The following is a 21,669-nucleotide window of genomic DNA, read 5'->3' as shown; positions in this document are numbered from 1 at the left end:
TGAGCCCTGGGGAACACCGCTCGTGACCGGCCGCCAACTGGATTGAACTCCATTCAGTGTCTCCAGTCGTCTTAGCACGACTGATGTGAAGTTCAGGACCAGTTTCAGTTTTCAAGCCGATTTAATGTGTACCCTAAGCATGCAGCTGTGATGTGACTAAGTCTTTAAGGCGACAGAAAATGTAACCAAAAAAACCGGTGGTCCCATCCTTCCCTGACAGACTGAAAAAGGCTCCATGCGACTGCTGCTTTGTAACCACCAAAGGGCAGATGGGTCTCAGCTCAAGACTCTCAAGCTGTATCAATTAGTATCAACTAAGTGAGCTGAACACAGACTTAGAACCCAGGAGTCCTGGCTCCTGCTCCAATATTTAGATGTTTCCCTATCTCAAACTACCTTCTTTATCAGAGCACCACAGTTCCCTATCTCAAACTACCTTCTTTATCAGAAGAAAATTATGGCTTTCTTAATATGCTGCGATGCTTTACCGGAGACTACTGTCTTTGCCATCAAGGTATGATAGAAAAGAGAAGTTAAGATTTTCTGGAAAAGGGCATTTGGTGATATTGGTACTTCACAATGACACTGCTTGTACGAGTATTATTTATGTCAGGAATGAATAGCTGTGATGAAATAATTTTTCGTTGCTGTAAAGTTTTCAAGGGGCCATAGAAAGGCCACTGCAGTGCGCCCAGAATCTGTCAAAAGCTCCGTAATAAACCGCAGTATGCACATGACTAGCTGTGATGCGATAAACGCGCTGCTGACACTAGTATACAGATCCAGCTTCACAAAGGAGGGCTTTGCCATGGAGCCCTGCTATTCCCCTGGCCCCCCCGGTGGAGAATTTGTAGCATTTCATCTGCACTTCAGTTCCCTCCCTCCTCCCTTTCCTTGCAGTTCCTCCTTTTGTTTCACTGTACAGAAGAAACCAGTTTTCCAAAAAGCCGGCTTTCCAGAAGCCTGGATGTTAAATACCTCTCACAGCAGAGAGCAATTCATACGTAATAAAGGCACCTAGGGCAACAGTTGTAGAGGCGAAAATGCAATGTTTATTATAAGTTCCTTCTTTCCCAGAGGATGGTAGGTGAAACTGGGTGAAAAAAAGAAGGCGGCAGGATGGAAGCAATTCAAGGGTATGCAAACCAAAGCATGTGCTTTAGCTATAGGAGGTGTATGACATGTTGACTTCTACTTCAGTAGGAGAAAAAACCAACACTGTGGAGCTCTGCAACCTCTACAAAATTTGCAGGTGCACGTGGGCAGGCAGCTTTTACCCCCTTCACCCTGTGAAGTCCAGTCCAGGAACACCCATCACAACTTGGGGTGGGGAGTGGAGGCACAGCAGCCCTGCACCTGGCTGCAGGGGATTACGCACCAGTACTATTTACCAGGGAAAATTCACATCTGAGACTTTGTCCCCTACATGCTCCACAGGCATTCAGATCTTCAAAAGCAGCATGTGGCTTCAGAGCTTCCCAGAGACTTGGGTGCCACAGTCATTCAGGCATGTGGCCTGGTGCTACTGGCAGTTAACATCACTTTTTCTTTTGCATTACAATTTTCCCTTTTGTTGTTGTGAAGCTTTTTTTTTCTTTTTAAGCAAGAAAAAAAAAAAAAAAAAAGGGAATATAAACGGCCAAATATTGTCAGGGGACAAAGGAGCAGGAGCTGTGCTTTTTGTCTAAGTGGCTGGATTAAGCAGAATCTCTTTAGCAGTAATAGCAACGGCATGTAGGTATTAAGACAAAATTACCAGATGCCTAAGCAGTAGTTATTTTAATATGAGACCTTTTCAAAAGATGAAAACAAGAGACCTCTAAAAGGAATTATAATTAACAAGCTACATTTAATACTAAAAAGGGATCTAAAGAGCCTAGTCCTAATATTTAATGGCTGGAGGCTTTTTTTTTTTTCATTAAATCAGGAGCTTGTTTTTGTGTGTTGCTCCGAATAAAGCTCTCTCTAACTGCACATTTTGGAAAATGATTTACAGAGGAAAATATTGCTGGTACTTTCGGGTCAAAGAATAATCTGTTTGTTTCATTGAATTCTTGGTAATGACAAATTGTCCATGCCTTTGAGTAATGGAAGCTCCCATTTTTATTATCTAAAGCATTCATTACTCATATATTTAATGTACTGTTATAATTTTAAAATAATTTGCATAAAATGTTTTTAAAATTGCTGGCTCAAGTGTCCTGTTAAATTGTGTTGCCTGGTTTTTAATGTATTTAACAATGACTGTCTAACAAAAATATTCTTTATCAGGAGATGGGGGACACTGGAATGTTTTTCGCTATTAAAAATGTGACCTTTCAAATGGTTTCCTCCAATTGCATACAGTCGATCATTCATTACAGCCAAAGTGTGGATTGCTCGCTTTGTGTTCATGTCCTGTTTTCGGGCCCAGACGTCCATCACAGGGTCATAGCAGTACAGCCAGGGGACATATTCTCCATTGTGAACACCTCCTGCAAAGTAAATATACTTCTGTTAATCAATGTAAATAAAGACATTGCGCTGCAGCAGGAATTTAGCTCTATGATTTTGGGTTCTGGGTTTTTGTTGTTGTTGTTGTTTTGGGTTGTTTTTTTGTTACATAGCAGGAATTATAAAAGACACTGGCCTGAAATATATATCTTGCCATTGTGAACGGCTCCTGCATGGGCTGCCAAAGGTTGCGGTAACGAAGACACGTAACGCCACTCGTTTGTCTCCAGGTTGTAGCACTCCACGCTGGACAAGTAGCCAGTTTCGTTTCTTCCACCAATTACATACAAGTTCTTGTCAAGGCGACAGGCGTAGAAACTGGCTCTCCTGGAGGACAGGGCAGAACAAAACGAAACAAGCCAACAACAAAGCAATTAGCCACATCAACCATATCTCTTCTGTCTCCAGCTGACTCCCTGAACTAAGATAGCGGCTCCTTCAAATGCGACTTCAGACAGAAGTGTCCAGGAGCTTCACATGCTTACAGCTATCCTAGAGACTGTGGCTGCTTTACTAATCAAATACATGCTCCACATCAAACGAATACTTCATTTTTGGTGTCAAAACAATTAAGCACACATAAATCTGGTATAAAATACCCCTTTTCAAAGCTGTTTGTTGCTTTTTCACACCTGTGAAAGATAAAAAGGTGCTCATTAATGTTTGGGGCATTACCTTGTAAGGGATATAACAACTCAGTAAGGCAAAGTGAAAAATGAGGTAGATAATGTAACAATAATAAATTATCTTGACATTCACTTTCTTTATGGTCCTTCAAGGGTCATTGTTCCCAATTTACTAAGAGAACCACATCATCAAAATTTTTCTTCAATTATCATTTTTTTCTTCTTTCTGCAGTACTGCAAGTAGAACAACTTTCCTTACGCTAGGCACAATATTACATTTCCGCCCTTTAACTCAAAAGAGGTCTGTCTCCATCCAACTAACTCTGAGAAAAGTTTTAGCCACCTGCCCGCTTTCACATGCGGTATATTTCAGGTATGCAGGAAAATACTTAATTTTTGTGGTCAGGACTGCTCAGCATATATTAGTTTGTCTTCCTCATGCCGCCAAAATTAACAGTAAGTGTCTATTGCTGAAGTAAAAATAGAGCAGTAGACAATTCTGAGAGACCCTGTTTGGTGTAATCCACTTTCAGGGAAAATTCCCTGTATTATGCAGCAGCAGGAAGGTTTTCTAGGGTAGAGGCCTTTAATTTTAAACTGCAATGATATGAGAAAGAAAATTGCAAAGAGCACAGCTAGGCTAGGATGAAGACCCGTACAAAATGTTGAATGACAAGAATTGTCAGTCCCAAACCTCAAATTTTCTCCTGGGTGAAACCGGAGTGGTGTGGGAGCCCAGAGACAAGCAGGCAGGTGAGGGATGGCAAGGTCGAGCTCTGACAACTCCTGCGAAACAGGCATGCTGGAGTGTGGCTGCAGCTTGCCAAACCCTGCTCCGTGCCTGACACAATAAGCTCCGGTTCCTGCCCAGGCATCCAAATTTGAATCTGGGAGCAGCTTGCATATTGCATTCCTGAATCGCACAGTAAATCTTGGGGGCTTGACCATCAAGGGCTCAATCCTGCAGACAGCTACAAAGCATTCGGGATGAGCAGTGGTCCATGTACAGAGCACAACACCCTGCAATGAACAGCTCTGGTATGTCCCAACTCCTCTCCAGGCTTCCCTATAGTCATCCCATGACCAGGTGAGCTAGCAAAGCCTGCTGTGCCATGTCTCTAACCTGCCATCTAGCCAGGCACACGTTCAGGAGCATTTCCTTCAGTGAAGGCAGGAATAATAAGATCTCTCTCCTTTACCCAGGTGCCTATTTTCACAAAACTTGTAGTATGCTTTAACATTTTGGAGAAATTTCCCTCTTTGTTAAACGTGGCTGAGACTGGCTGATGGGTTTATAAGTTGGAGGAGAGGTCAGGCAGACACAAAAATACAGCCATGGAAACAGCAGGGCTGGCTGAGCGTTCAGGGAACAGATCTGATGCAACGCCACCTGTTTCTGGCCTTACTTTTTGGATTTGGTGCACACCTGAGAGGGGTCCTCACCCTGGCTGGTGAGGAGCTGCGTCACCGAGCACCTCCTGTCTACCTCTTTGCTTTCATCTTGCCTGCACATGGGCAACTTGGACGGTGCGGGACAGCACCCCTTGTTGAGCAGGAACACTGGCACAAGGATAAGGCTACCAAAAGACAAGACAGAAACAGGAGGACAGGAATGCTGCTAAGTGCCTCCAGCTCAGCTGATGAATTAAATAAGACCATTTAATTTATCTGTCAATGGGCAGATAGAAGCTGATGGCATATATTGCTCTGCATGGTCGGGCAGCAAATTGTGCATCTATGTTTTTAGCCTGATTTTCTATGGAAACAAAGCTTATTTGATTACACTGTACATGTACCCATGTCTGCCTGAGTGTTGTCTCCTCAACAAAAAGCTGCTGGCTGATTTCACTCTAATTTGACAGAGGGTATAGGTGTTAGAGGCAATCAAGTGCCTATATGCTTCCTGAGAGTACGTGACAGGCCAGAGGCAAGACAGGTTGTAGTGGCCTCAAAAGTAGGAAAAGCTGCAGAGGTCACATCCTATGAGACATCAGAGAGCCTGCACGGGTGGGCACACGCTGTCTGACCCTCCTGTGTCTGGCAGCTGCAAGGCACAAACCCATAGGGTGCCTGTCGTCAATGCTTGGGGTGCTCACATGTCCGCTCGTCTGTCCTCGCGCACCTCCTCTGACAAACCCGTTAGCAAACTGCTCTCAGCGTGGGTTTTTGAGTTCAGGTTTAAGAAAAAGAGGTAGGTACAACTAGCAGGCTTTACTATTTTAACTAGGATTTCACTGACATTATTCTGTATGTGTACTCCTGGTTTCATCCACACAGTGTCACTATAAGGAGCAAAAATGAAAGTGTCAGCACACTTCACTCTTCTGCTTGGATGTGAATATTCACTCAGTAGCTCCTGGCACAAATATTTTAAGCTTTTTGATTTTTCACTTTTCAATGGTACAGTGTGTAAGGGGCGTGCTGTTAAGTGATGACTTTTTAAATTGCTGTAAAACATGATTTGGATTAAAATATAATACAGCAATCTTTGCACGACAACTTTCCCCACAAAACTGGGAAGAGACTATCCATCCTATATGAGATAAACGGAATCCACCTCAGGATCTGAACATGGACAATAAGACAATTATTTTGTGGTTTTCTTCAGGATTGCAAGTACTTGACGTTCACTGGTCTCTGAAATGCTTTTCCTTCAAACCCCTTCACTCAATAATCAACCCAACCAAATTCTTCTCATAAGTACACACACATAAAAGGGAAGAATTTCTTTCTGATTTCCACAGATGATGAATTTACACCCTGAAACAAGAAATACAACTACCAGTCTGAAGTTTAAAACTACCAATGCTATTACTGATCACTGCGATATCTGGACCTGATTTCAGTGTCACTGTTAGAGTGTATGCTTTGCTTTTTAAAAACTAAAGTCATCTTAGTAAGGGTTAACATTACTATTATTAAAGTCATAGACTACAATAAAATGTGAAATTGTTCTCTCTCTTTTTCTGCGGCTTCTTTTCAGTTCACTCGGCCTCAGTGAGGATGCTGACCTGCTCGCTTCACTTGTGCTTCTTCAGGCCCTGGTACTATGCCGGGTTTTTTGCTGGTCTTTAAACAGAAACTTTTAACTCAGAATGTAAGAAAAAAGAAGATGTTTTAAATGTTATTATGTTCCACACACCTTGTCCCGCTCTGGGCTGAGCTGGCAAGATGCAACAGTACCGGCTGAGGTGTCCAGCTGAGGCTCATGCCGCAAGTTCAGATACTTCTGCTACAAAGGCCACTCCTTCAGTAGCCATGTTAATCTAACTGAACCGCTCTCCAAAAAGCATCCCGTTGTTACAGCATTGTCAGGCAGACGTGTATTTCAAAAGCCGATGAGTCATTTGCTGTTTCTCTAAACAATGCATGCCTGAAAATAGTACACACTTTTCTTTCGAAAGCATGCATTTTTGAGATGTTCTTCAAATGAAAAGAAACCAAACTTGGCTTTCAAGAAAATACACTGACGGCTCTGAATCCATAACGGATTAGACTTTTCTTTATAGCTCATACAGTAAAATCAATCAGATATGGATTTTAGCATATGAGATAAAAGTTTACTCATCAAATATTTCATATGGATTTCCAACTTGAGAATATACTGCCTGTGAATGAGACCCACATTTACCTGGCAGTCATTTCAAAGGAGCTATTATAGTCTATCCAGCCAATTATTCTCAGACTGAAATTCCTAAGTAGGTTTTGACTTGATGGACCATAATGACTTAGAAGTACCCATTAAACAGTCTGTCTTGTCAATGGTGCCTGCATTATGCCAGCAGAGACAGGGCGTGACCCTGTACTCCTAGCAGGGAAAAAATAGCCTGTTGACTTTAATGGGAACTTTATCTGACTAAAGGAGCTGGGAAAGCAGACTGCATATAAAGCTCTCTCTTGTTTGTATGATCTTCTAAAAACTGGGCCAGACCCTACCTCTAAAGGCTGCAACAATTCTGAGGAAGTCATTAGGGATGAGCAAATAAACCATTAAAATCATTTTAGAAAGTGATTTGAAAATCCCTGTTTTCCAACAATAGCCCCAATGCTTAGGAGCCTTTATAGAGAAATAATGGGCAAGCCTATGAGTTACCGTATCCTGAACAAAAGAGGTGACAATTAACGTTGTCATAGTAAAGCCCCTTGCAGAAGGAACTATGTATGAGTGGACCATTACATTTAAATAATGCTGTAAGGAGCTGAGATGCTAATACATTACAGTTTATTACCGGGCAGCTGCTAAGCAATCACAGTGTGCAGCAGAGGTTCTGACTCTTGGCTGAAGGCAGCAGCTTCCACCAGAGCAAAAGGCAAGTCATATTCCACACCTGCGATTATAAACTGATTTTCTAGTGAAACACAACTGGCCACTGTGGAGGTGGAAAAACTTCTACTGTCTGCTTTCTCCAACCCTCAACTGCCTACTTCTGCCTTCTGAGCTTTGTCAGCCAAGTAAGCCCCACCATTCAGCCAGCCGCATGTGCCCCTCAGGAGTTTTACTTGCAGATACCCCGAGGACCTAATTAGGACACAGATTAGGCTCCACAGAAGAGCTTCAGGCTCCGTACAAACACTAGTCAGCCTCCCGGTTCACTGAAGATGACCTGCACAGCGATGCACAATCTCACGCACACCTCCTGTCTCCCCCGCGCCTGACACCTGAGCCGGCAGTGCCTCAGTCCGGGGAGCTGAACCAGAGGGGAAGGCGTCAGTGTTTTAAGGTAAATAACCCAGTTGTGGGGTTATCCCACAGTGCTGGCAGGAGTGAGGGAGAAGGCTGGGGGCTGCCAAAGCAGGGTCACCTCTTTAGCTAAAGCCTGCTGTTGGACTAGCTCTATTAACAACTAAAAAAGAAAAAGGAATTTTAGTAAAGGACTTTTAAAGTAAAGGATGATGTTATTAATAAAGCCAGAAACTAAAATGAACTGTGATGCTCTTTTTTAATCTCTATTTATATGGCTAATTTTATCAGTTCACTCAGCTCCAACAGGGAACCTCCTCAGATCCGTTCCATTTGTGCTTCTTCATGCAGTGGTACAATGCAGTATTTTTTGGTGACAAGCATTGCACATGGGTCTGCATATGGACCTAGGTCAATCAAACTGAATCCTGAACAAAGGCCCTTCAAAAACTCTACAGACTGACATTTTACCTCCGAAAATTTGAAAGGACAGCCCTATTTCCATGCATGTTGTAATACACACCTCGAATTGCAAGGTTGCACTGAGTTCAATATATTTATGACTGCCAGACACTTGAACACTGGGGGCAGCCAACACAAAAAGAGCTATAATACTGACAGCACATGGAATAAGGAAGGTGTTTTAGGAACGTGGTGTGAGATCTCTTGTACACTGGATCCATGAGAAGATGGGTGTTGAACTGAAGGATGGACATTGAATGCTCTTTCATAGAACAACATTATAACGTTGGATCTTCTGCCTTTGAGATTCTTCTTAGGAAACATGCATCATTCAGTTCAGGTTTGGGGGACTTTTTACCTGCCAAGGTAGGATTTGGGATTCAGAGTTAAGTTTACACCATCTCTACCGGTCATTGCTCAAGCCTACATGCACCTCTGCTCTTCAGTACACAGTCAAGATTAAAATGCATGCTACTCTAACATGCATTAGCTGACAGCAACTTCACTCAAAGACCACCTAGGATTAAGAGTCCTCTGACAAGGTGAGACATGTTGAGGAGAGCTCTTCATGGCTGGCATGGTGAAACAGGATGGAGTCAACATGTGAAGGTTTCAGCTCCCTATAAGATATCTGACTATACTGCTTATTTACTGCAAATTCATCGTGACACTTCAGTCAGGGAACATGACAGGACACTATGAACACTTGAGAAAAATCCTTCAGACCGTACTCAGGCAACCAGTAATTGCACAAAGTCCATGGTTATTTTGCATGAGTTAGCCCTGCAGGATTTGGCATCTGGAGTTTTGAATTTGGAAAGTTTAAAAAAATTAGGAAACAAATGGGAAGCAACTGCATGCTGCAGTTTTATCTCAGTATTTTCAACACTTCTGTAGGCCTCCTTACTCCCAGAACTAAGCCAAACTTCAGCTGCTCCTAGGATGATAAAACATATATTGAAAAACACGTAGCAGGATTTTACCTCTCTTGCATGGGTGGAAGTTGTATCCAGCTGTTAAACCTGGGATCGTATCGGCTAACAAAGTTTGTACTGTGTTTCCCTGTAAAGATAGATTATTTTGACACTCAGCTGTTTGTTTCATGTATTTAACATCATGATTGTAATATATATTACATATACTTCACAAGTTGACAGCTTTTATGAAGGGTTCCCCCTTTTACAACAATGTATGATTACACTATGTGTACAGTAATAATTCAACAAATGGGGCACTGCGAGGTTTGAATTAGCAATTGTTAGCAGTAAAAGCAGATAGAGATTATTCTTGCTCTCTGTAATAAGATCTTGAAAATGTGTATTTAAATTTACTTATAGATGCTGTGGTACTTTCACAGCCACAATAAATTACAGCACTAAACAAAATTACTGCCCAAAAAAGGGCATCCCCACGGTATTTTTATGAGTAGAGTATTTTGTGTCAGGTAAAAAAATCAAAGGGAGAACGTGTGCTTTTCTTTCTCCACACATAGTCTCTACGTGGAACATGGTAAAAAAATCTTGTGCAAATAACCAGGAGCTGCATAAGCCATCAGCACGGGGTATGCAGTGTTTGCACGAGATGGTTTATTCTACCATGTACTTTCAGTGTAAGTTAGAAGGAATTACACATGTGCATCGAAGGGGGAATACACCCTTAGAATTTTATTCCAAGTGTGTTAGCTAAAATATGAAACATGAGCAACATACACCAGCTAACTAGCTTATCCCTGCTGTCAAGCCCATGAACTGTATTCATGTCTTCACGATATTAAGATTTCACCTTATTTTACATGCAGATTGACATCAAAGCAAGAAACCTGAAGCAAGAGAGTGTATGGCAATTTCCTGTAACACCTGCGACTTCAACAGATGAGGATCTCGGAAACAGAAACCTTTGTTTATGTATGTGTGACTAAAAAATTGAATTAGAGGCTTCACAGGCCAGCAGAATAACCCAACTGCGTATGTCACTGTTCTATAAATGGTCACTGGGTATTCTACAAGGTGAATATTTTTGCATCAGAAAAGCCTCTGTAGGATTGGCTCGCTTTGCTTGTTTCATTCCACACTACTTCAGCATGTGTAAACAGACCATCAAGATTGTAGAGAAGAGTAACGATACAGCTAGAATTTATATTCGTAATAATTTAAGGTCATGTTCTACAAGAAAACAGAGAAAGAAACCATGTTGACCACTCCGTCTGGAAGCAAACTCATTCCCTCTCTATGTTATAAGCATGTTCTGTGTGAGGAGGGTAAAGCAGAAGACTGATGAATAATGCAGCATTTCCCTTCAAATCCAGCGTGGTGCCTAATGAGGACCAAAGCCCTTTATGCTGAGCACCACCCAAACACATCTCAAGACATAGGGTGAGACCCCCATACACTAAGGGCAACTGGTCATTTTGCCACTGGCTTTAGTGAAGCGAGGCTTTGCTCTTGGTCCCTATCTGAATTCCTTCAGTCTATACAGACAATTTAGAAAAAGAGGCATTGAGAGCTATAGATTCAATAAACAGTAAAACAGTAACAGCAGGCATCTAACTGGCTCTAAGTGTATGGCAATTTCCTGTAACACCTGCGACTTCAACAGATGAGGATCTCGGAAACAGAAACCTTTGTTTATGTATGTGTGACTAAAAAATTGAATTAGAGGCTTCACAGGCCAGCAGAATAACCCAACTGCGTATGTCACTGTTCTATAAATGGTCACTGGGTATTCTACAAGGTGAATATTTTTGCATCGGAAAAGCCTCTGTAGGATTGGCTCGCTTTGCTTGTTTCATTCCACACTACTTCAGCATGTGTAAACAGACCATCAACATTGTAGAGAAGAGTAATGATACAGCTAGAATTTATATTCGTAATAATTTAAGGTCATGTTCTACAAGAAAACAGAGAAAGAAACCATGTTGACCACTCCGTCTGGAAGCAAACTCATTCCCTCTCTATGTTATAAGCATGTTCTGTGTGAGGAGGGTAAAGCAGAAGACTGATGAATAATGCAGCATTTCCCTTCAAATCCAGCATGGTGCCTAATGAGGACCAAAGCCCTTTATGCTGAGCACCACCCAAACACATCTTAAGACATAGGGTGAGACCCCCATACACTAAGGGCAACTGGTCATTTTGCCACTGGGTTTAGTGAAGCGAGGCTTTGCTCTTGGTCCCTGTCTGAATTCCTTCAGTCTATACAGACAATTTAGAAAAAGAGGCATTGAGAGCTATAGATTCAATAAACAGTAAAACAGTAACAACAGGCATCTAACTGGTTCTAGGTCTCACTATTTAGGACATTTATTAATCTATTTCAAAAAGCAGGATTTCTAAACAATGTAAGTATTGATCGTTAAGTTTGGACTTCTAGTAGGAGGGTTTAATGCTGCCATATGCATTAGATCTTTCAGAGTTACTGGGGACTTCAGTGGTCACTGGTTATATAGCAGCTTTTTAATTGTTGTCATACAAACCCATGATTTGGGGACCTTGGCCTTCTAACATAACGTGTCATACACATGTTCACTACAAATAACACATATGTAGAAGATTGTATGGCGCAGGGTAGAAGGAGAAGGGTTTAGTGAGCCTAGAGTGAGAATACAGGACACAAATCTGGTCACTTCACAGGAAGGGAGATGAAATCAAACTAGAACAGGCACAAAGAAGAGCTACTATGGCGACAGGAAGAACAGAAAGTTTACCGTACGGCAGGAGACAAAGAACTTGGCTTGTTGCACCTAGGAAGACAAAAGCTGAAAGGGGACAGGAGCACTGTCTGTAATACATCAGAGGAACAAACCTCCAGGAGGGGAAAAACTATTAAGCTAAAGGCCAACTCTGGCATGAGAACAAGCTGATTTAGACAGTCAAAGAATACATTTTACTGGAAATTAGAGTAAGGCTGCTAGTCATTTAGAGCAATTGGATTCTGTAACAGCCTTCAGGAGTAGTAGGGGCTAAAAATCCAACTGCTTTTCGAATGGAGCTTAGAAAATTTACAAAATGGGACTATATGATGCCTGTGATGGCAGGAAAAGGACTTGATGACCTACTTAAGCTGCCTGGTGTAACTGTGACTCCAGTTTAATTTTGGAATTCAGTTTGCAAGACAACTGTATCTATTATTTTCCCTTGCTCATCAGTCAGGAGGTTTACACATGTTAGGAAGCACCTGTCAGAACGTAGAAACTGTAATAAGTGATCAGAAATCAGGATTAGCAAATCAGGACGATGGGACAAAAGGAGGCAGATGCTGCTGCTCTCTGCTCTCTACAGGAAGGTCTCTGGAGCCATGCCAAAAGGTGAAGGGCTCTGAAGGTTATGAAGGTTGGTCTTAATCCATGCCTGTGTTCTGCAACCTGCTCTCATCAGCATTTACTCGTGCAGGGATCCCTTGTGACTGGAAGGGGCATAGCCATAGGAGGATGTAAAAGAAAGAGTAAAAATGTCCCCCATGCGCTCTAGGTTATCAGGAAGTCACAGGAGCAGCACGGAGGGTACATGGGTGCTCCTCGGGCTCCACCTGGCTTCTCAAGAACCTGCAGGTCTGATGGCTAAAGAAATGCATGGTGCTCCTTCCATTGCCCTCATCTCAAGGATAATTCTGTCCACTGGAAAAACACCTGGCATATTCTCATTCAAACCAAAAGCCTTGTAATGCTCTGGGCAAGACAGTTCCAGCTAGGTGCATATGAAGCCCCTTCTGTACTATGAGGATAGCAGACAAAGGCCTTTAAATTCAAGTAGGTATGTGCAAGCAGTTCCCATGTAGCTGCACATTTAAAGCAAATCAGTTCCAAGAAAGAACTAGCCCAGCCATAGCATAGGATGCAGTTTATGATTTTCAGGTCCGCTTTTTGCGACAAGTAAGATCCATTTCTCTTGGGGTAAATTCGTAAAGAGATCAGTATCAGCAATGCTTCTACCTCTTTTATTCCTATCTTCTCTATAGACAAATCACAGCTCTGGTATTCATAGAACAAGGAAGCTGTTAGACGTCCGATGGCAACGTCTTCAGCTCAGGAGTTGATTTAGGCGACCTCAGACCTAAGGTACTATCCATCTCACAGTTGTGCTCGACTCCTATCTCAGATGCAGGATATGTACCCGTTCTTACCTGTCCCCATCGTCTTGCGACTCAGTTTCCACATCTTTAAATTGTGGGTAATTATACTTCTTTTCTTTCATCCTTCATGTGACATGGCTATTTAATTATAAACTGCCTGGAACAAGGTCTGCCTCTTACTACCCATATGCCTACCACCAAGCACAACAGGGGCCCTCAGTTGTTGGATGTGGCTGATGCTCCTAATAATAATTATCATTAATGATACCACGCTATCTCCTTTTTAATATAAAGGAGATCCAACAATAGAACTGAAGGGCTCTTCTCCTAAGACATTTAGTGATATTTTTAACTACACCGGAAATATGCTTATAGGGTGGACTGGATTGTTTGTCTCAGGTTTTAGGAAGTGAACAGATGTAACAATTTTCTATAATTTGGTTTAGTGCAGATGCTGAAATGGGGCATTCACAATAAAATATATGCAGTATATGTAATTTCAGCTGGATCCTCTGGTGTTTTAAAGTAAAAATGTGTACCTGCAAGCTGTTTTATGGTTTCTCAGTCATAATTATCTCTGTTACACAGACTGCTACAACTACAACTCTTTCTTCGTGTGCAAGCTTTTTAACAATGTCTTGACAATTTTGTGAATTTTGCAAGGCATGGTATTCTCCTTTTGCTTTGCTCAGAAGCCTGTTAAATTGTTTAATTTCTCTTTGCAGTAAATTTATGAAGTAATCAAATCAAAGAAGGTAGCAGCAGATAATCTATATGAGAAGCTCTTGCACAAGACTAAAAAAAGGACCAGTTAAAGAATCTCGGAGTCTAGATAATTAACACATTAACAACTTTAGCTGTGAGTATCTGGTTTGACAATAGAAAGGAAGCATCTACTGCAATTGCATTATTATATTATATTACGACTGGAAGGAGACTGGAAATGAAGGTTAAAATTCTTAACAGCTGCTGCCTGGTGCATGCACGTGAAAGAGTCTGTTCTGCTGCCTGTGGCATTTCTCAAGGGATGTGGGAGCTGATGAATGATGGAGATGCTAATGCTGAAGTACCAGATATTTATTACATCAGTATCTACAAGTAGCCTTTACTAGGTTCAACAATCAGGCTGAGGGTCCTCAAAATCCCTTGTTAATGATTACATCAGCTGACCTGATGGACAGACAGACAGAGGAAGGCAGATGCTGCCTGTGCCTTTTAATATTCTATACATACCATTAGGGTTCCATTGGTCTTCTCCTCCCAGCACGAACAAGAAGTTTTCCACTTCCACGACACAGTGATGGGCACTGTTATATGGCATAACTGCAAGTAAAGCAAGAATTGTTTGTCAGCTCAGGGCACTGATTCCATCAAATATTTCCAAAGGTACAAAGTACAACACTGGGATTACATCTGTATGAAATAATAGGGGAATGCATCACCCCAAGCATGTATGTCCACTGAATTAGCAGCAGACAAAGCCACTTATTAGTAATCGTACGTTATTCAATCTTGCAAATAATTGAGGAAAAAAGCTGGAATTCTGGTCCCTCAGCGCCCCCCCACCTGTCCAACTGCCGTATATGCTGCTCTAAAAACAACTTGTAAAAAGGGGTGAAGTTGCCCGTTATTTCCCTGAAAATAAGCAGATGCTAGGAATCCTAGTATGCTAGGAAACATTAAAAAAATCTTAGCCCAGCTTTGTTCTGCTGGTAATGTTTCCACAAGAAGAGTCAGTGTGTTCAGTAGCTTTCTATTACACAGCAATGAACAAGCTGCATTTCCATACAGTTTTAAGTTTTTAAATTAAGGTCCTGCTGATTTAATGCCTTTTCCAAATGTATACGCTTAATTTCCTGTACAATGTCATTAGCAGCACAATCACACATTTTCTATTCATCTAATCAGGAAGCCCTTTGTTAACGAAGATCAAAACTGTGGCATTAGGTTTGCAATATCCCTCTTTTTTGGAGGTGGTGTGATTACTATGGACCAACTACAGTCGCAATAATCTATTTTTTTTAAATTTACGTTTTCCACTGCAAATGCTAAGACACAAAAATAAGGACTTACATATACATAATATGCACATATTATTGCGGTGTGCCATACAGCACTATTGTGATATTATATGGTAAATGTAAACTTACACAGCATTAGTTATCATACCCCATAGAGCAGTTTTGGCCCAGTGACACCAGTAGGAAAAATGATGTCCTTGTTCAGCTCATCATATGGGCACCTTAAATCTAGGTGAGGACAAATGGGGAGGTGATGTGCATGTACAGGCAGGGAACTTATTGCTTGACACGGATCAACAGAGCACTTAGGAAACCAGTGCAGTGGGAAATCAATATGACTCAGGGCCAGCTCTTACTTTGTGCTCTTTTGCCAATGCCAAAAAAAAAAAAAAAGAGGCAGCCTATCTCACACTTGGATTATTTTGGGTGATATATCTCTCATTTCATTTGTTTTATTATCTTTTATTTTTCTCAGAATGCAGTTGTGCAGTATAGCATATGCAAATAATAATAAGAAGAAATACGCACAGCTTTGTTATTTAGGACACATTTTCTTAAAGATCCAGTGGGCTCATTTAAGCTTCTTACTGAAGTTTTTGCCAAGGCAATGATGAATAAGTAAGGTACATTTTTAGTTTCTAGTAAAGGTCGAATATCATTTTCATAGTCTGTGCTCTTACAAGTCATGTAAGTGAAGCTGTTCTTAAATTGGGCAGCCAGGTACAGTGAAAGTTCATTAATTAAGGTTATTTGTTACTAGTACACTTTATAAAACTGGGAAGTAATCCTATACTAGGCACTGCATAAGATTTTATACTACCTATAGATTCCTATAGGAAAGAATGAAAAGATTTTTGTTATCTTCTTAGCGCCCATATCATATTTATCTCATTCTTTAATCTCAAACATTTTCCCAATTTAAAATTATCTCTCTCAAAACCCCAGTACTTTCCTTGATTTTGTGGATGCTTGTACTACAGAATGAATTTGGGTCTCCCACGGGAAATTTGCTGTCTTCCTTAGATGCTTTTTGGGACCCCTCCTCTGAAGAAGAGACTCCCCAGGATCAGTCCGCAGGGGCTTCAATCCTTACCTCATTCAATGCTCTGTTATGGTTTCAAATTAGGTCCAAGCCAATGGTTGTACTCTCAACTAGGCTCTTCCTTTGGTCAATCCGGAGAGATCTAGCATTTATCAGAAGAACTGTCTGCAGGCAGCACACATGCTTATTTTTCACATGTTGTGTCTTCATTTTTACGAAGACTTTTGTTTATTTATCCTCCATTTTGACACAAACAGGGCCAGTAGAGGAAGAAATTATATTTTAAGCTTTTCTGCTGTTCCCATGCATATAAACTATGCAATAAGACTCCCACACTTATGATGATAATTAAACCTTGAAAACTAAGGGCTTAATCCTGGCTCCTACTTAACTTGATGGCAACATTCCCACTGATATGGGATTGGGCCCAGATGACCCGAACTACCATCCGTAACTCACGGGAAAGCTAAAGGGAAGCTTGCCTTAGAAAGGAGGGTAGTATTTGGGCTTCAGAAGGAAAGGTGACTGCAATAAAACACTGCAGACCTTTACTATGACCTTTGTTTCTCACAGAGCTTTGAGGAAAACTCTGTTCTTGGTCTCATGAATCTGCCCATGGGGCTGGAGGGGGCTGGACAAAACAGGGAGGACGGAGCAACACTGTGGACATCTAAGAGGGAGGGAGTTTCGGCATTGAAATTGTGAAATCGCCAACATCGCAGTCTTTCTCCCTGACCATTTTCAGGGTCCCTCAGAATCATGAGTTATACACAGAAGTCAAAACTATGGGAATAAACAATTTTTTTTACCGCTACAAAACACCCCCTGAAAGCACCAGGAAACTTGTGCTGTAAACCGTAATTCCCTATGAACACACACCCATATAGGACATAACTTTTCATGGATATAGTCAAAATTACGTGGCAATGAGCCTGCTAAATTCAGCCTCTGTAGGAACAATCTTCTCAAACTCACGGGGCTTGCCAGGGTGTAACAGGAAGAATTTGGCCCATCACACAGTCTGGCCAGGCTGCTGCTTTCATTAATTTTATACGAGCCTTTGTCTGCTGTTTTGCTTTAATAACGTGAAAATCCCATCTTCTCATTTTTCGATTTCAACTCAGTGGAACACCTGCCTGCCCCGCAAAAAGGGTATTTGAAGAGAAGTTTGTACGCCACGCTCAGACACAGCCCGGTGTGAGTTTTTAGCGTGTCAGTCAGTGAGTTAGAGGGAAAGGGTAAGGAGAAGCTAATCAGGATGAAATGAGATTAAAGGCTGTCTAATTTTACAGCAACTGTGATCCATCAGCCACTGTGAAAGTGACAGTGGAAATGAATGATGGAGACAGACAGGTGGGGCTGTACATTTCACTGATTTATCCTCAAATGCACTGGGCCTTATTTTATTGAGTGAACATGACCGCATTTATCATGACTGTCATCTAAACCCACTTCCCTCCATTTAAAAAGGTCACTTTACTAGGAGGGAGTAGGATAGAGGCACTTTCAAAACAGATTCAAAATTTAATAACACATGTTTATAAAACCCTGTGCAAGAATTCTCAACTTTAATAAAGACCGATTTAATAGGAAGGAGAAAAGACTATTAAAAAGAGGAGAAGATGAAAAAAAGCCAGAGTCATCTGAGAAACATGCTTAGCTACCAAGGCGATAGGTGCCAGAGAATTGTGAGACGGACAGATATAAACAGATTAGTCGGAGCGGGCAGAAACCACCTGCTCTAAGCCCCTGCCCCTCACACACGCTTCCCAAAGCTCGGGAGGCCCATGGTTAACAAACTTGTGCTTTCCTGGACCAAGAGCATGAACGAGTCCAAGCAGCCCTACAGAGGACAGCACCCCCACCAGCCCCCTTCCCATGCAATTTATGTGTGATCGGTAGCAGACCCTCGGTAAGGTGGGAGGCAATTTCTCAGGTACAGATATGTAACATGCAGAGCTTTCTAGGTGAAGACCAAATGGGTGATTTATACTTGAGAATGATCTGGAAGGCAGTGGAGTCCAAGACTGCAGTGGTGTTTGCTGAGAAATACTTCACTACACAAACATCAGTGACATTGTGCAGGAGGTGACACTCATGGACGTTCTTCAGACGCAGACGCAGGTGAAAGACACAGCAGCGCTCTTCACATCAGCATAGCTGTCCCAGGCAAAAACTCCTCGCATATGCCAAACCTTAGTTAATGAAAAAGCACCAGATAATGTTCTGGGACCTACTTTCAAAAACAGAGTCTACAGCCTATAGCCTATAGCCAAACGCTCACGAAACCAACCGTAAAGATAATGGATAATGTTCTGGGACCTACTTTCAAAAACAGAGTCTACAGCCTATAGCCAAACGCTCACGAAACCAAACACTCTCAACCGTAACGCCTTGAGGTCAGCCAGATGCAATGATGCTCCAAAGGCACCTCCAACTTTTCTATGTGGGTGACAGTGACACACCTCATTCACCCAACAAACAATAATGTGTGCTGTTTGTTTTACCCAGTTTTGCTTAGTTTCTGCCAACAATTGCACATTTAGGAAACAGCATCTGCTTGTTCTCGATACCTTAATCAAGGGGTCATCAGTACCTTCTTCTCCTTGCAACCCACCTTCCCGTGTCTATCGTCACTTCAACACTAACTAGCAGGGAAGAAGGGGGAACAGGAATGGCATTTCTCAAGACAGAAGGAGGGATGAACTGTGGTCCCAGTTGATCTGAAAGCTGTGATACAGCCCATAGCCATTCCCCTGCTCTGCTAAAAACTCCTTTCAGAAACTGCACTTGATTCTTCTACTCAAAGTTGAAAAAAAAAATCCATAGATTTTTCACTGCCTGAAAATGGTTGCCCTGAACCATTCAGCTGCTTGGGATACAGGAGGTACTGTGAGGAAAGCCAAGAAATCTTCTCCTCAGCTACTGCACAGCTTGAGCATAGCCCCTTCAAGACTCAGTACACACCAAGAAGTCATGCATATCATCTCTAATGACCTGTGCAGATGACGAAAGAAAAGAGTGTGTTTCCAGAACCAGGATGTCATTACCAGAGAACATATGGAGTCAATAATGACCTTCCACAATATTAACAGCCTAACCTGTTGGCTACATAATATTCAACTACTGCTACTTGAAAACTGGTTATTTCCACGGCTCTCCAGAGGGCCGAGTAACATGAGAAGATGTCTCTTTCCAGTACAGAAGGCACCTACAAACTCACTTTTGGAGACTGATTAGCTCAGAGTCATGGCAGAGACACAATATTCATTTCATTCCCAACCCTCTCCCCAAAATGCTGGCCAGACCACAGCTGGTCCAATTATTTCTTGAGAACAGAATGTCAGATACTGTTCACCTTTCTTTGGTTCATACATCATTTGCAGGAAGACTAGGCATTTATTACTGAATGTGACTTGTTATTTCTCACCAAGGAGGTTATATAAATAAACGCTAGGATTCCTCTGTGAATTGTTCACTTCAATTGTTTGTTATTTAATAACTGTGGGGAAAGACTGACCACAACAAGTATGAAATTCTAGCCTTGGTGAACATGGTGGGAGTTTTGCCATTGACTTTAAAGGCATCGGGTTTTCACCCACTGGTATTTTCTGCTCAAAAGATAATGAAACAAAGTTAAAAGAGGAGAATAATCAACAGTAGATGGCAAATACCTCTGTTAACATTCCTATAGCCAAACTGCACCCTGTCACCTCAAATTCAAGCAAATACGTGGGGAGTATTTTTTCTAGTAACACACCAATGGCAGTCTTGAGTCCAAGTTCAACTCAGCGGGGGAAGCCTGGGACAATCGAACAGCAGTCACCATAAGCAGAAAATCCTAAAATGATCAGGATGAAGCACTATGCCCCAAAGTCACCTTTGAGAACAAATAACTGGTATAGCTCTGGTCCAGCTGCCTCACAGAGAACTCCATCAGCTCTGCTAGAAACTTTACAACCTCTTCATCCCCGTGCCAGTTTTGTGGCAACTCCATTCAAGCCATCACAGGTAAGATGGACAGAGGCTAGCAGAGTTCATCTAGCACACGGCCCCTACTTCACCTGAGGCTGCAAGTAAGCAAAGGCAAAATGCCACCCCAAACCTACCCTCAATTCAAGATAACATAAGCACTAAGAAAAAGTTATCTGAGCAGGTGAAAGTCCTTGGAAACATTCACGACATAGTGACTGGTATTTCATACTAATTAAGGAATTTCACATTATGAACATATTTTTTATTAATGAAAATATCACATTTTTCATTCAAATATCAGGAGTTATTATTCTGATACATTCTCTGGAATAAAAGCAGCCAGGCCTGTTCAGCAGGGTTCTCAGTTTAATTGTTATAATGGGCTAAATTTTTCATTTGTGAGCATCTAAAATAAGACACTTAAATTCATGCTGAAGCACCAGATCAGGCAAACATAACATCAGGAATAGCTGGCATGCTCAGCTCTCCCCTGAAATAGTTTCCAAGTTACTTGGATGCAAGTTCTGAGTACGGACCTGTCTACTTCCATGGGTGAAACTCACCCCATGGCAGAAAGTTTTACTGGTTTTCAGCAACACATATATTTGGCTGTTTGCAAGAACAAATTTTACCCATATATTTTCAAAGCTGCAAGCACACATTTGGACTTCATCTGAATAATAAAATAAAGCTGCCTACTTGGATCAACAGTGTCTGGATAAAGTAGGAAAATACTGCATTTCCACCTTAAAAACTGATGTTCCTGTACCAATATCCTGACAAATCCTCGCCCTGCAGTGTATAGCAAACCTATGCACCCTCTACTGCACCCCCTTGCCGCCTCCCCCATGGAAATGACTCCGTGCAGTCGAACTGCCGATACAGCATCTGAGAAGCACATTTAAGCGAATACACCAAATTTCCTGGCATGACGCAGAACAGGGGGATGTAATGCACGGTCCTGTGGGAAGGTTCAAAGCAACAATTCCTCTGTTTTGTTATCCCCTACTTACCCACCAACCTGCTGAAGGCTGCCCCTGGCCACCTAGATGCTCCACTGATTCCCACAAACCGTTTTATCAGGAGACACTTGTTGTCCACCACTGTGAGTTATGCAATGTTACCTCAGTGATGGTTGCTCTCGAGTATTAGAATCATAGAATAGTTGGGTTGGAAGGGACCTCTAAAGGTCATCTAGTCCAACCCCCCTGCCGTGGGCAGGGACATCGTCAACTACATCAGGTTGCTCAGAGCCCCGTCCAGCCTGACCTTGAATGTTTCCAGGGATGGGGCATCCACCAC

The 21,669-nt window shown here is 41.9% G+C and overlaps 1 protein-coding gene across 1 annotated transcript in view; it reads right to left on the bottom strand.

Moving 5' to 3' along the window:
• KLHL14 (kelch like family member 14) overlaps positions 1-21,669 on the bottom strand; it is a gene marked incomplete at its 5' end in the record, with an annotated part of 68,211 nt that overhangs the window by 3,291 nt on the left and 43,251 nt on the right. Inside the window, 4 exons of the mRNA XM_009285655.1 lie at positions 2,316-2,474; positions 2,630-2,820; positions 9,246-9,324; positions 14,563-14,652. Of these exons, the coding sequence (XP_009283930.1) occupies positions 2,316-2,474; positions 2,630-2,820; positions 9,246-9,324; positions 14,563-14,652 (519 nt within the window). The remainder of the gene's footprint in view (positions 1-2,315; positions 2,475-2,629; positions 2,821-9,245; positions 9,325-14,562; positions 14,653-21,669) is intronic.

This window comes from Aptenodytes forsteri, unplaced genomic scaffold (genome assembly GCF_000699145.1).
Source record: "Aptenodytes forsteri isolate BGI_AS27 unplaced genomic scaffold, ASM69914v1 Scaffold23, whole genome shotgun sequence".
Taxonomy (NCBI): domain Eukaryota; kingdom Metazoa; phylum Chordata; class Aves; order Sphenisciformes; family Spheniscidae; genus Aptenodytes; species Aptenodytes forsteri.
The sequence above is the reverse complement of the archived record's forward strand: the minus strand, read 5'-3'. Positions and strand labels throughout refer to the sequence as shown.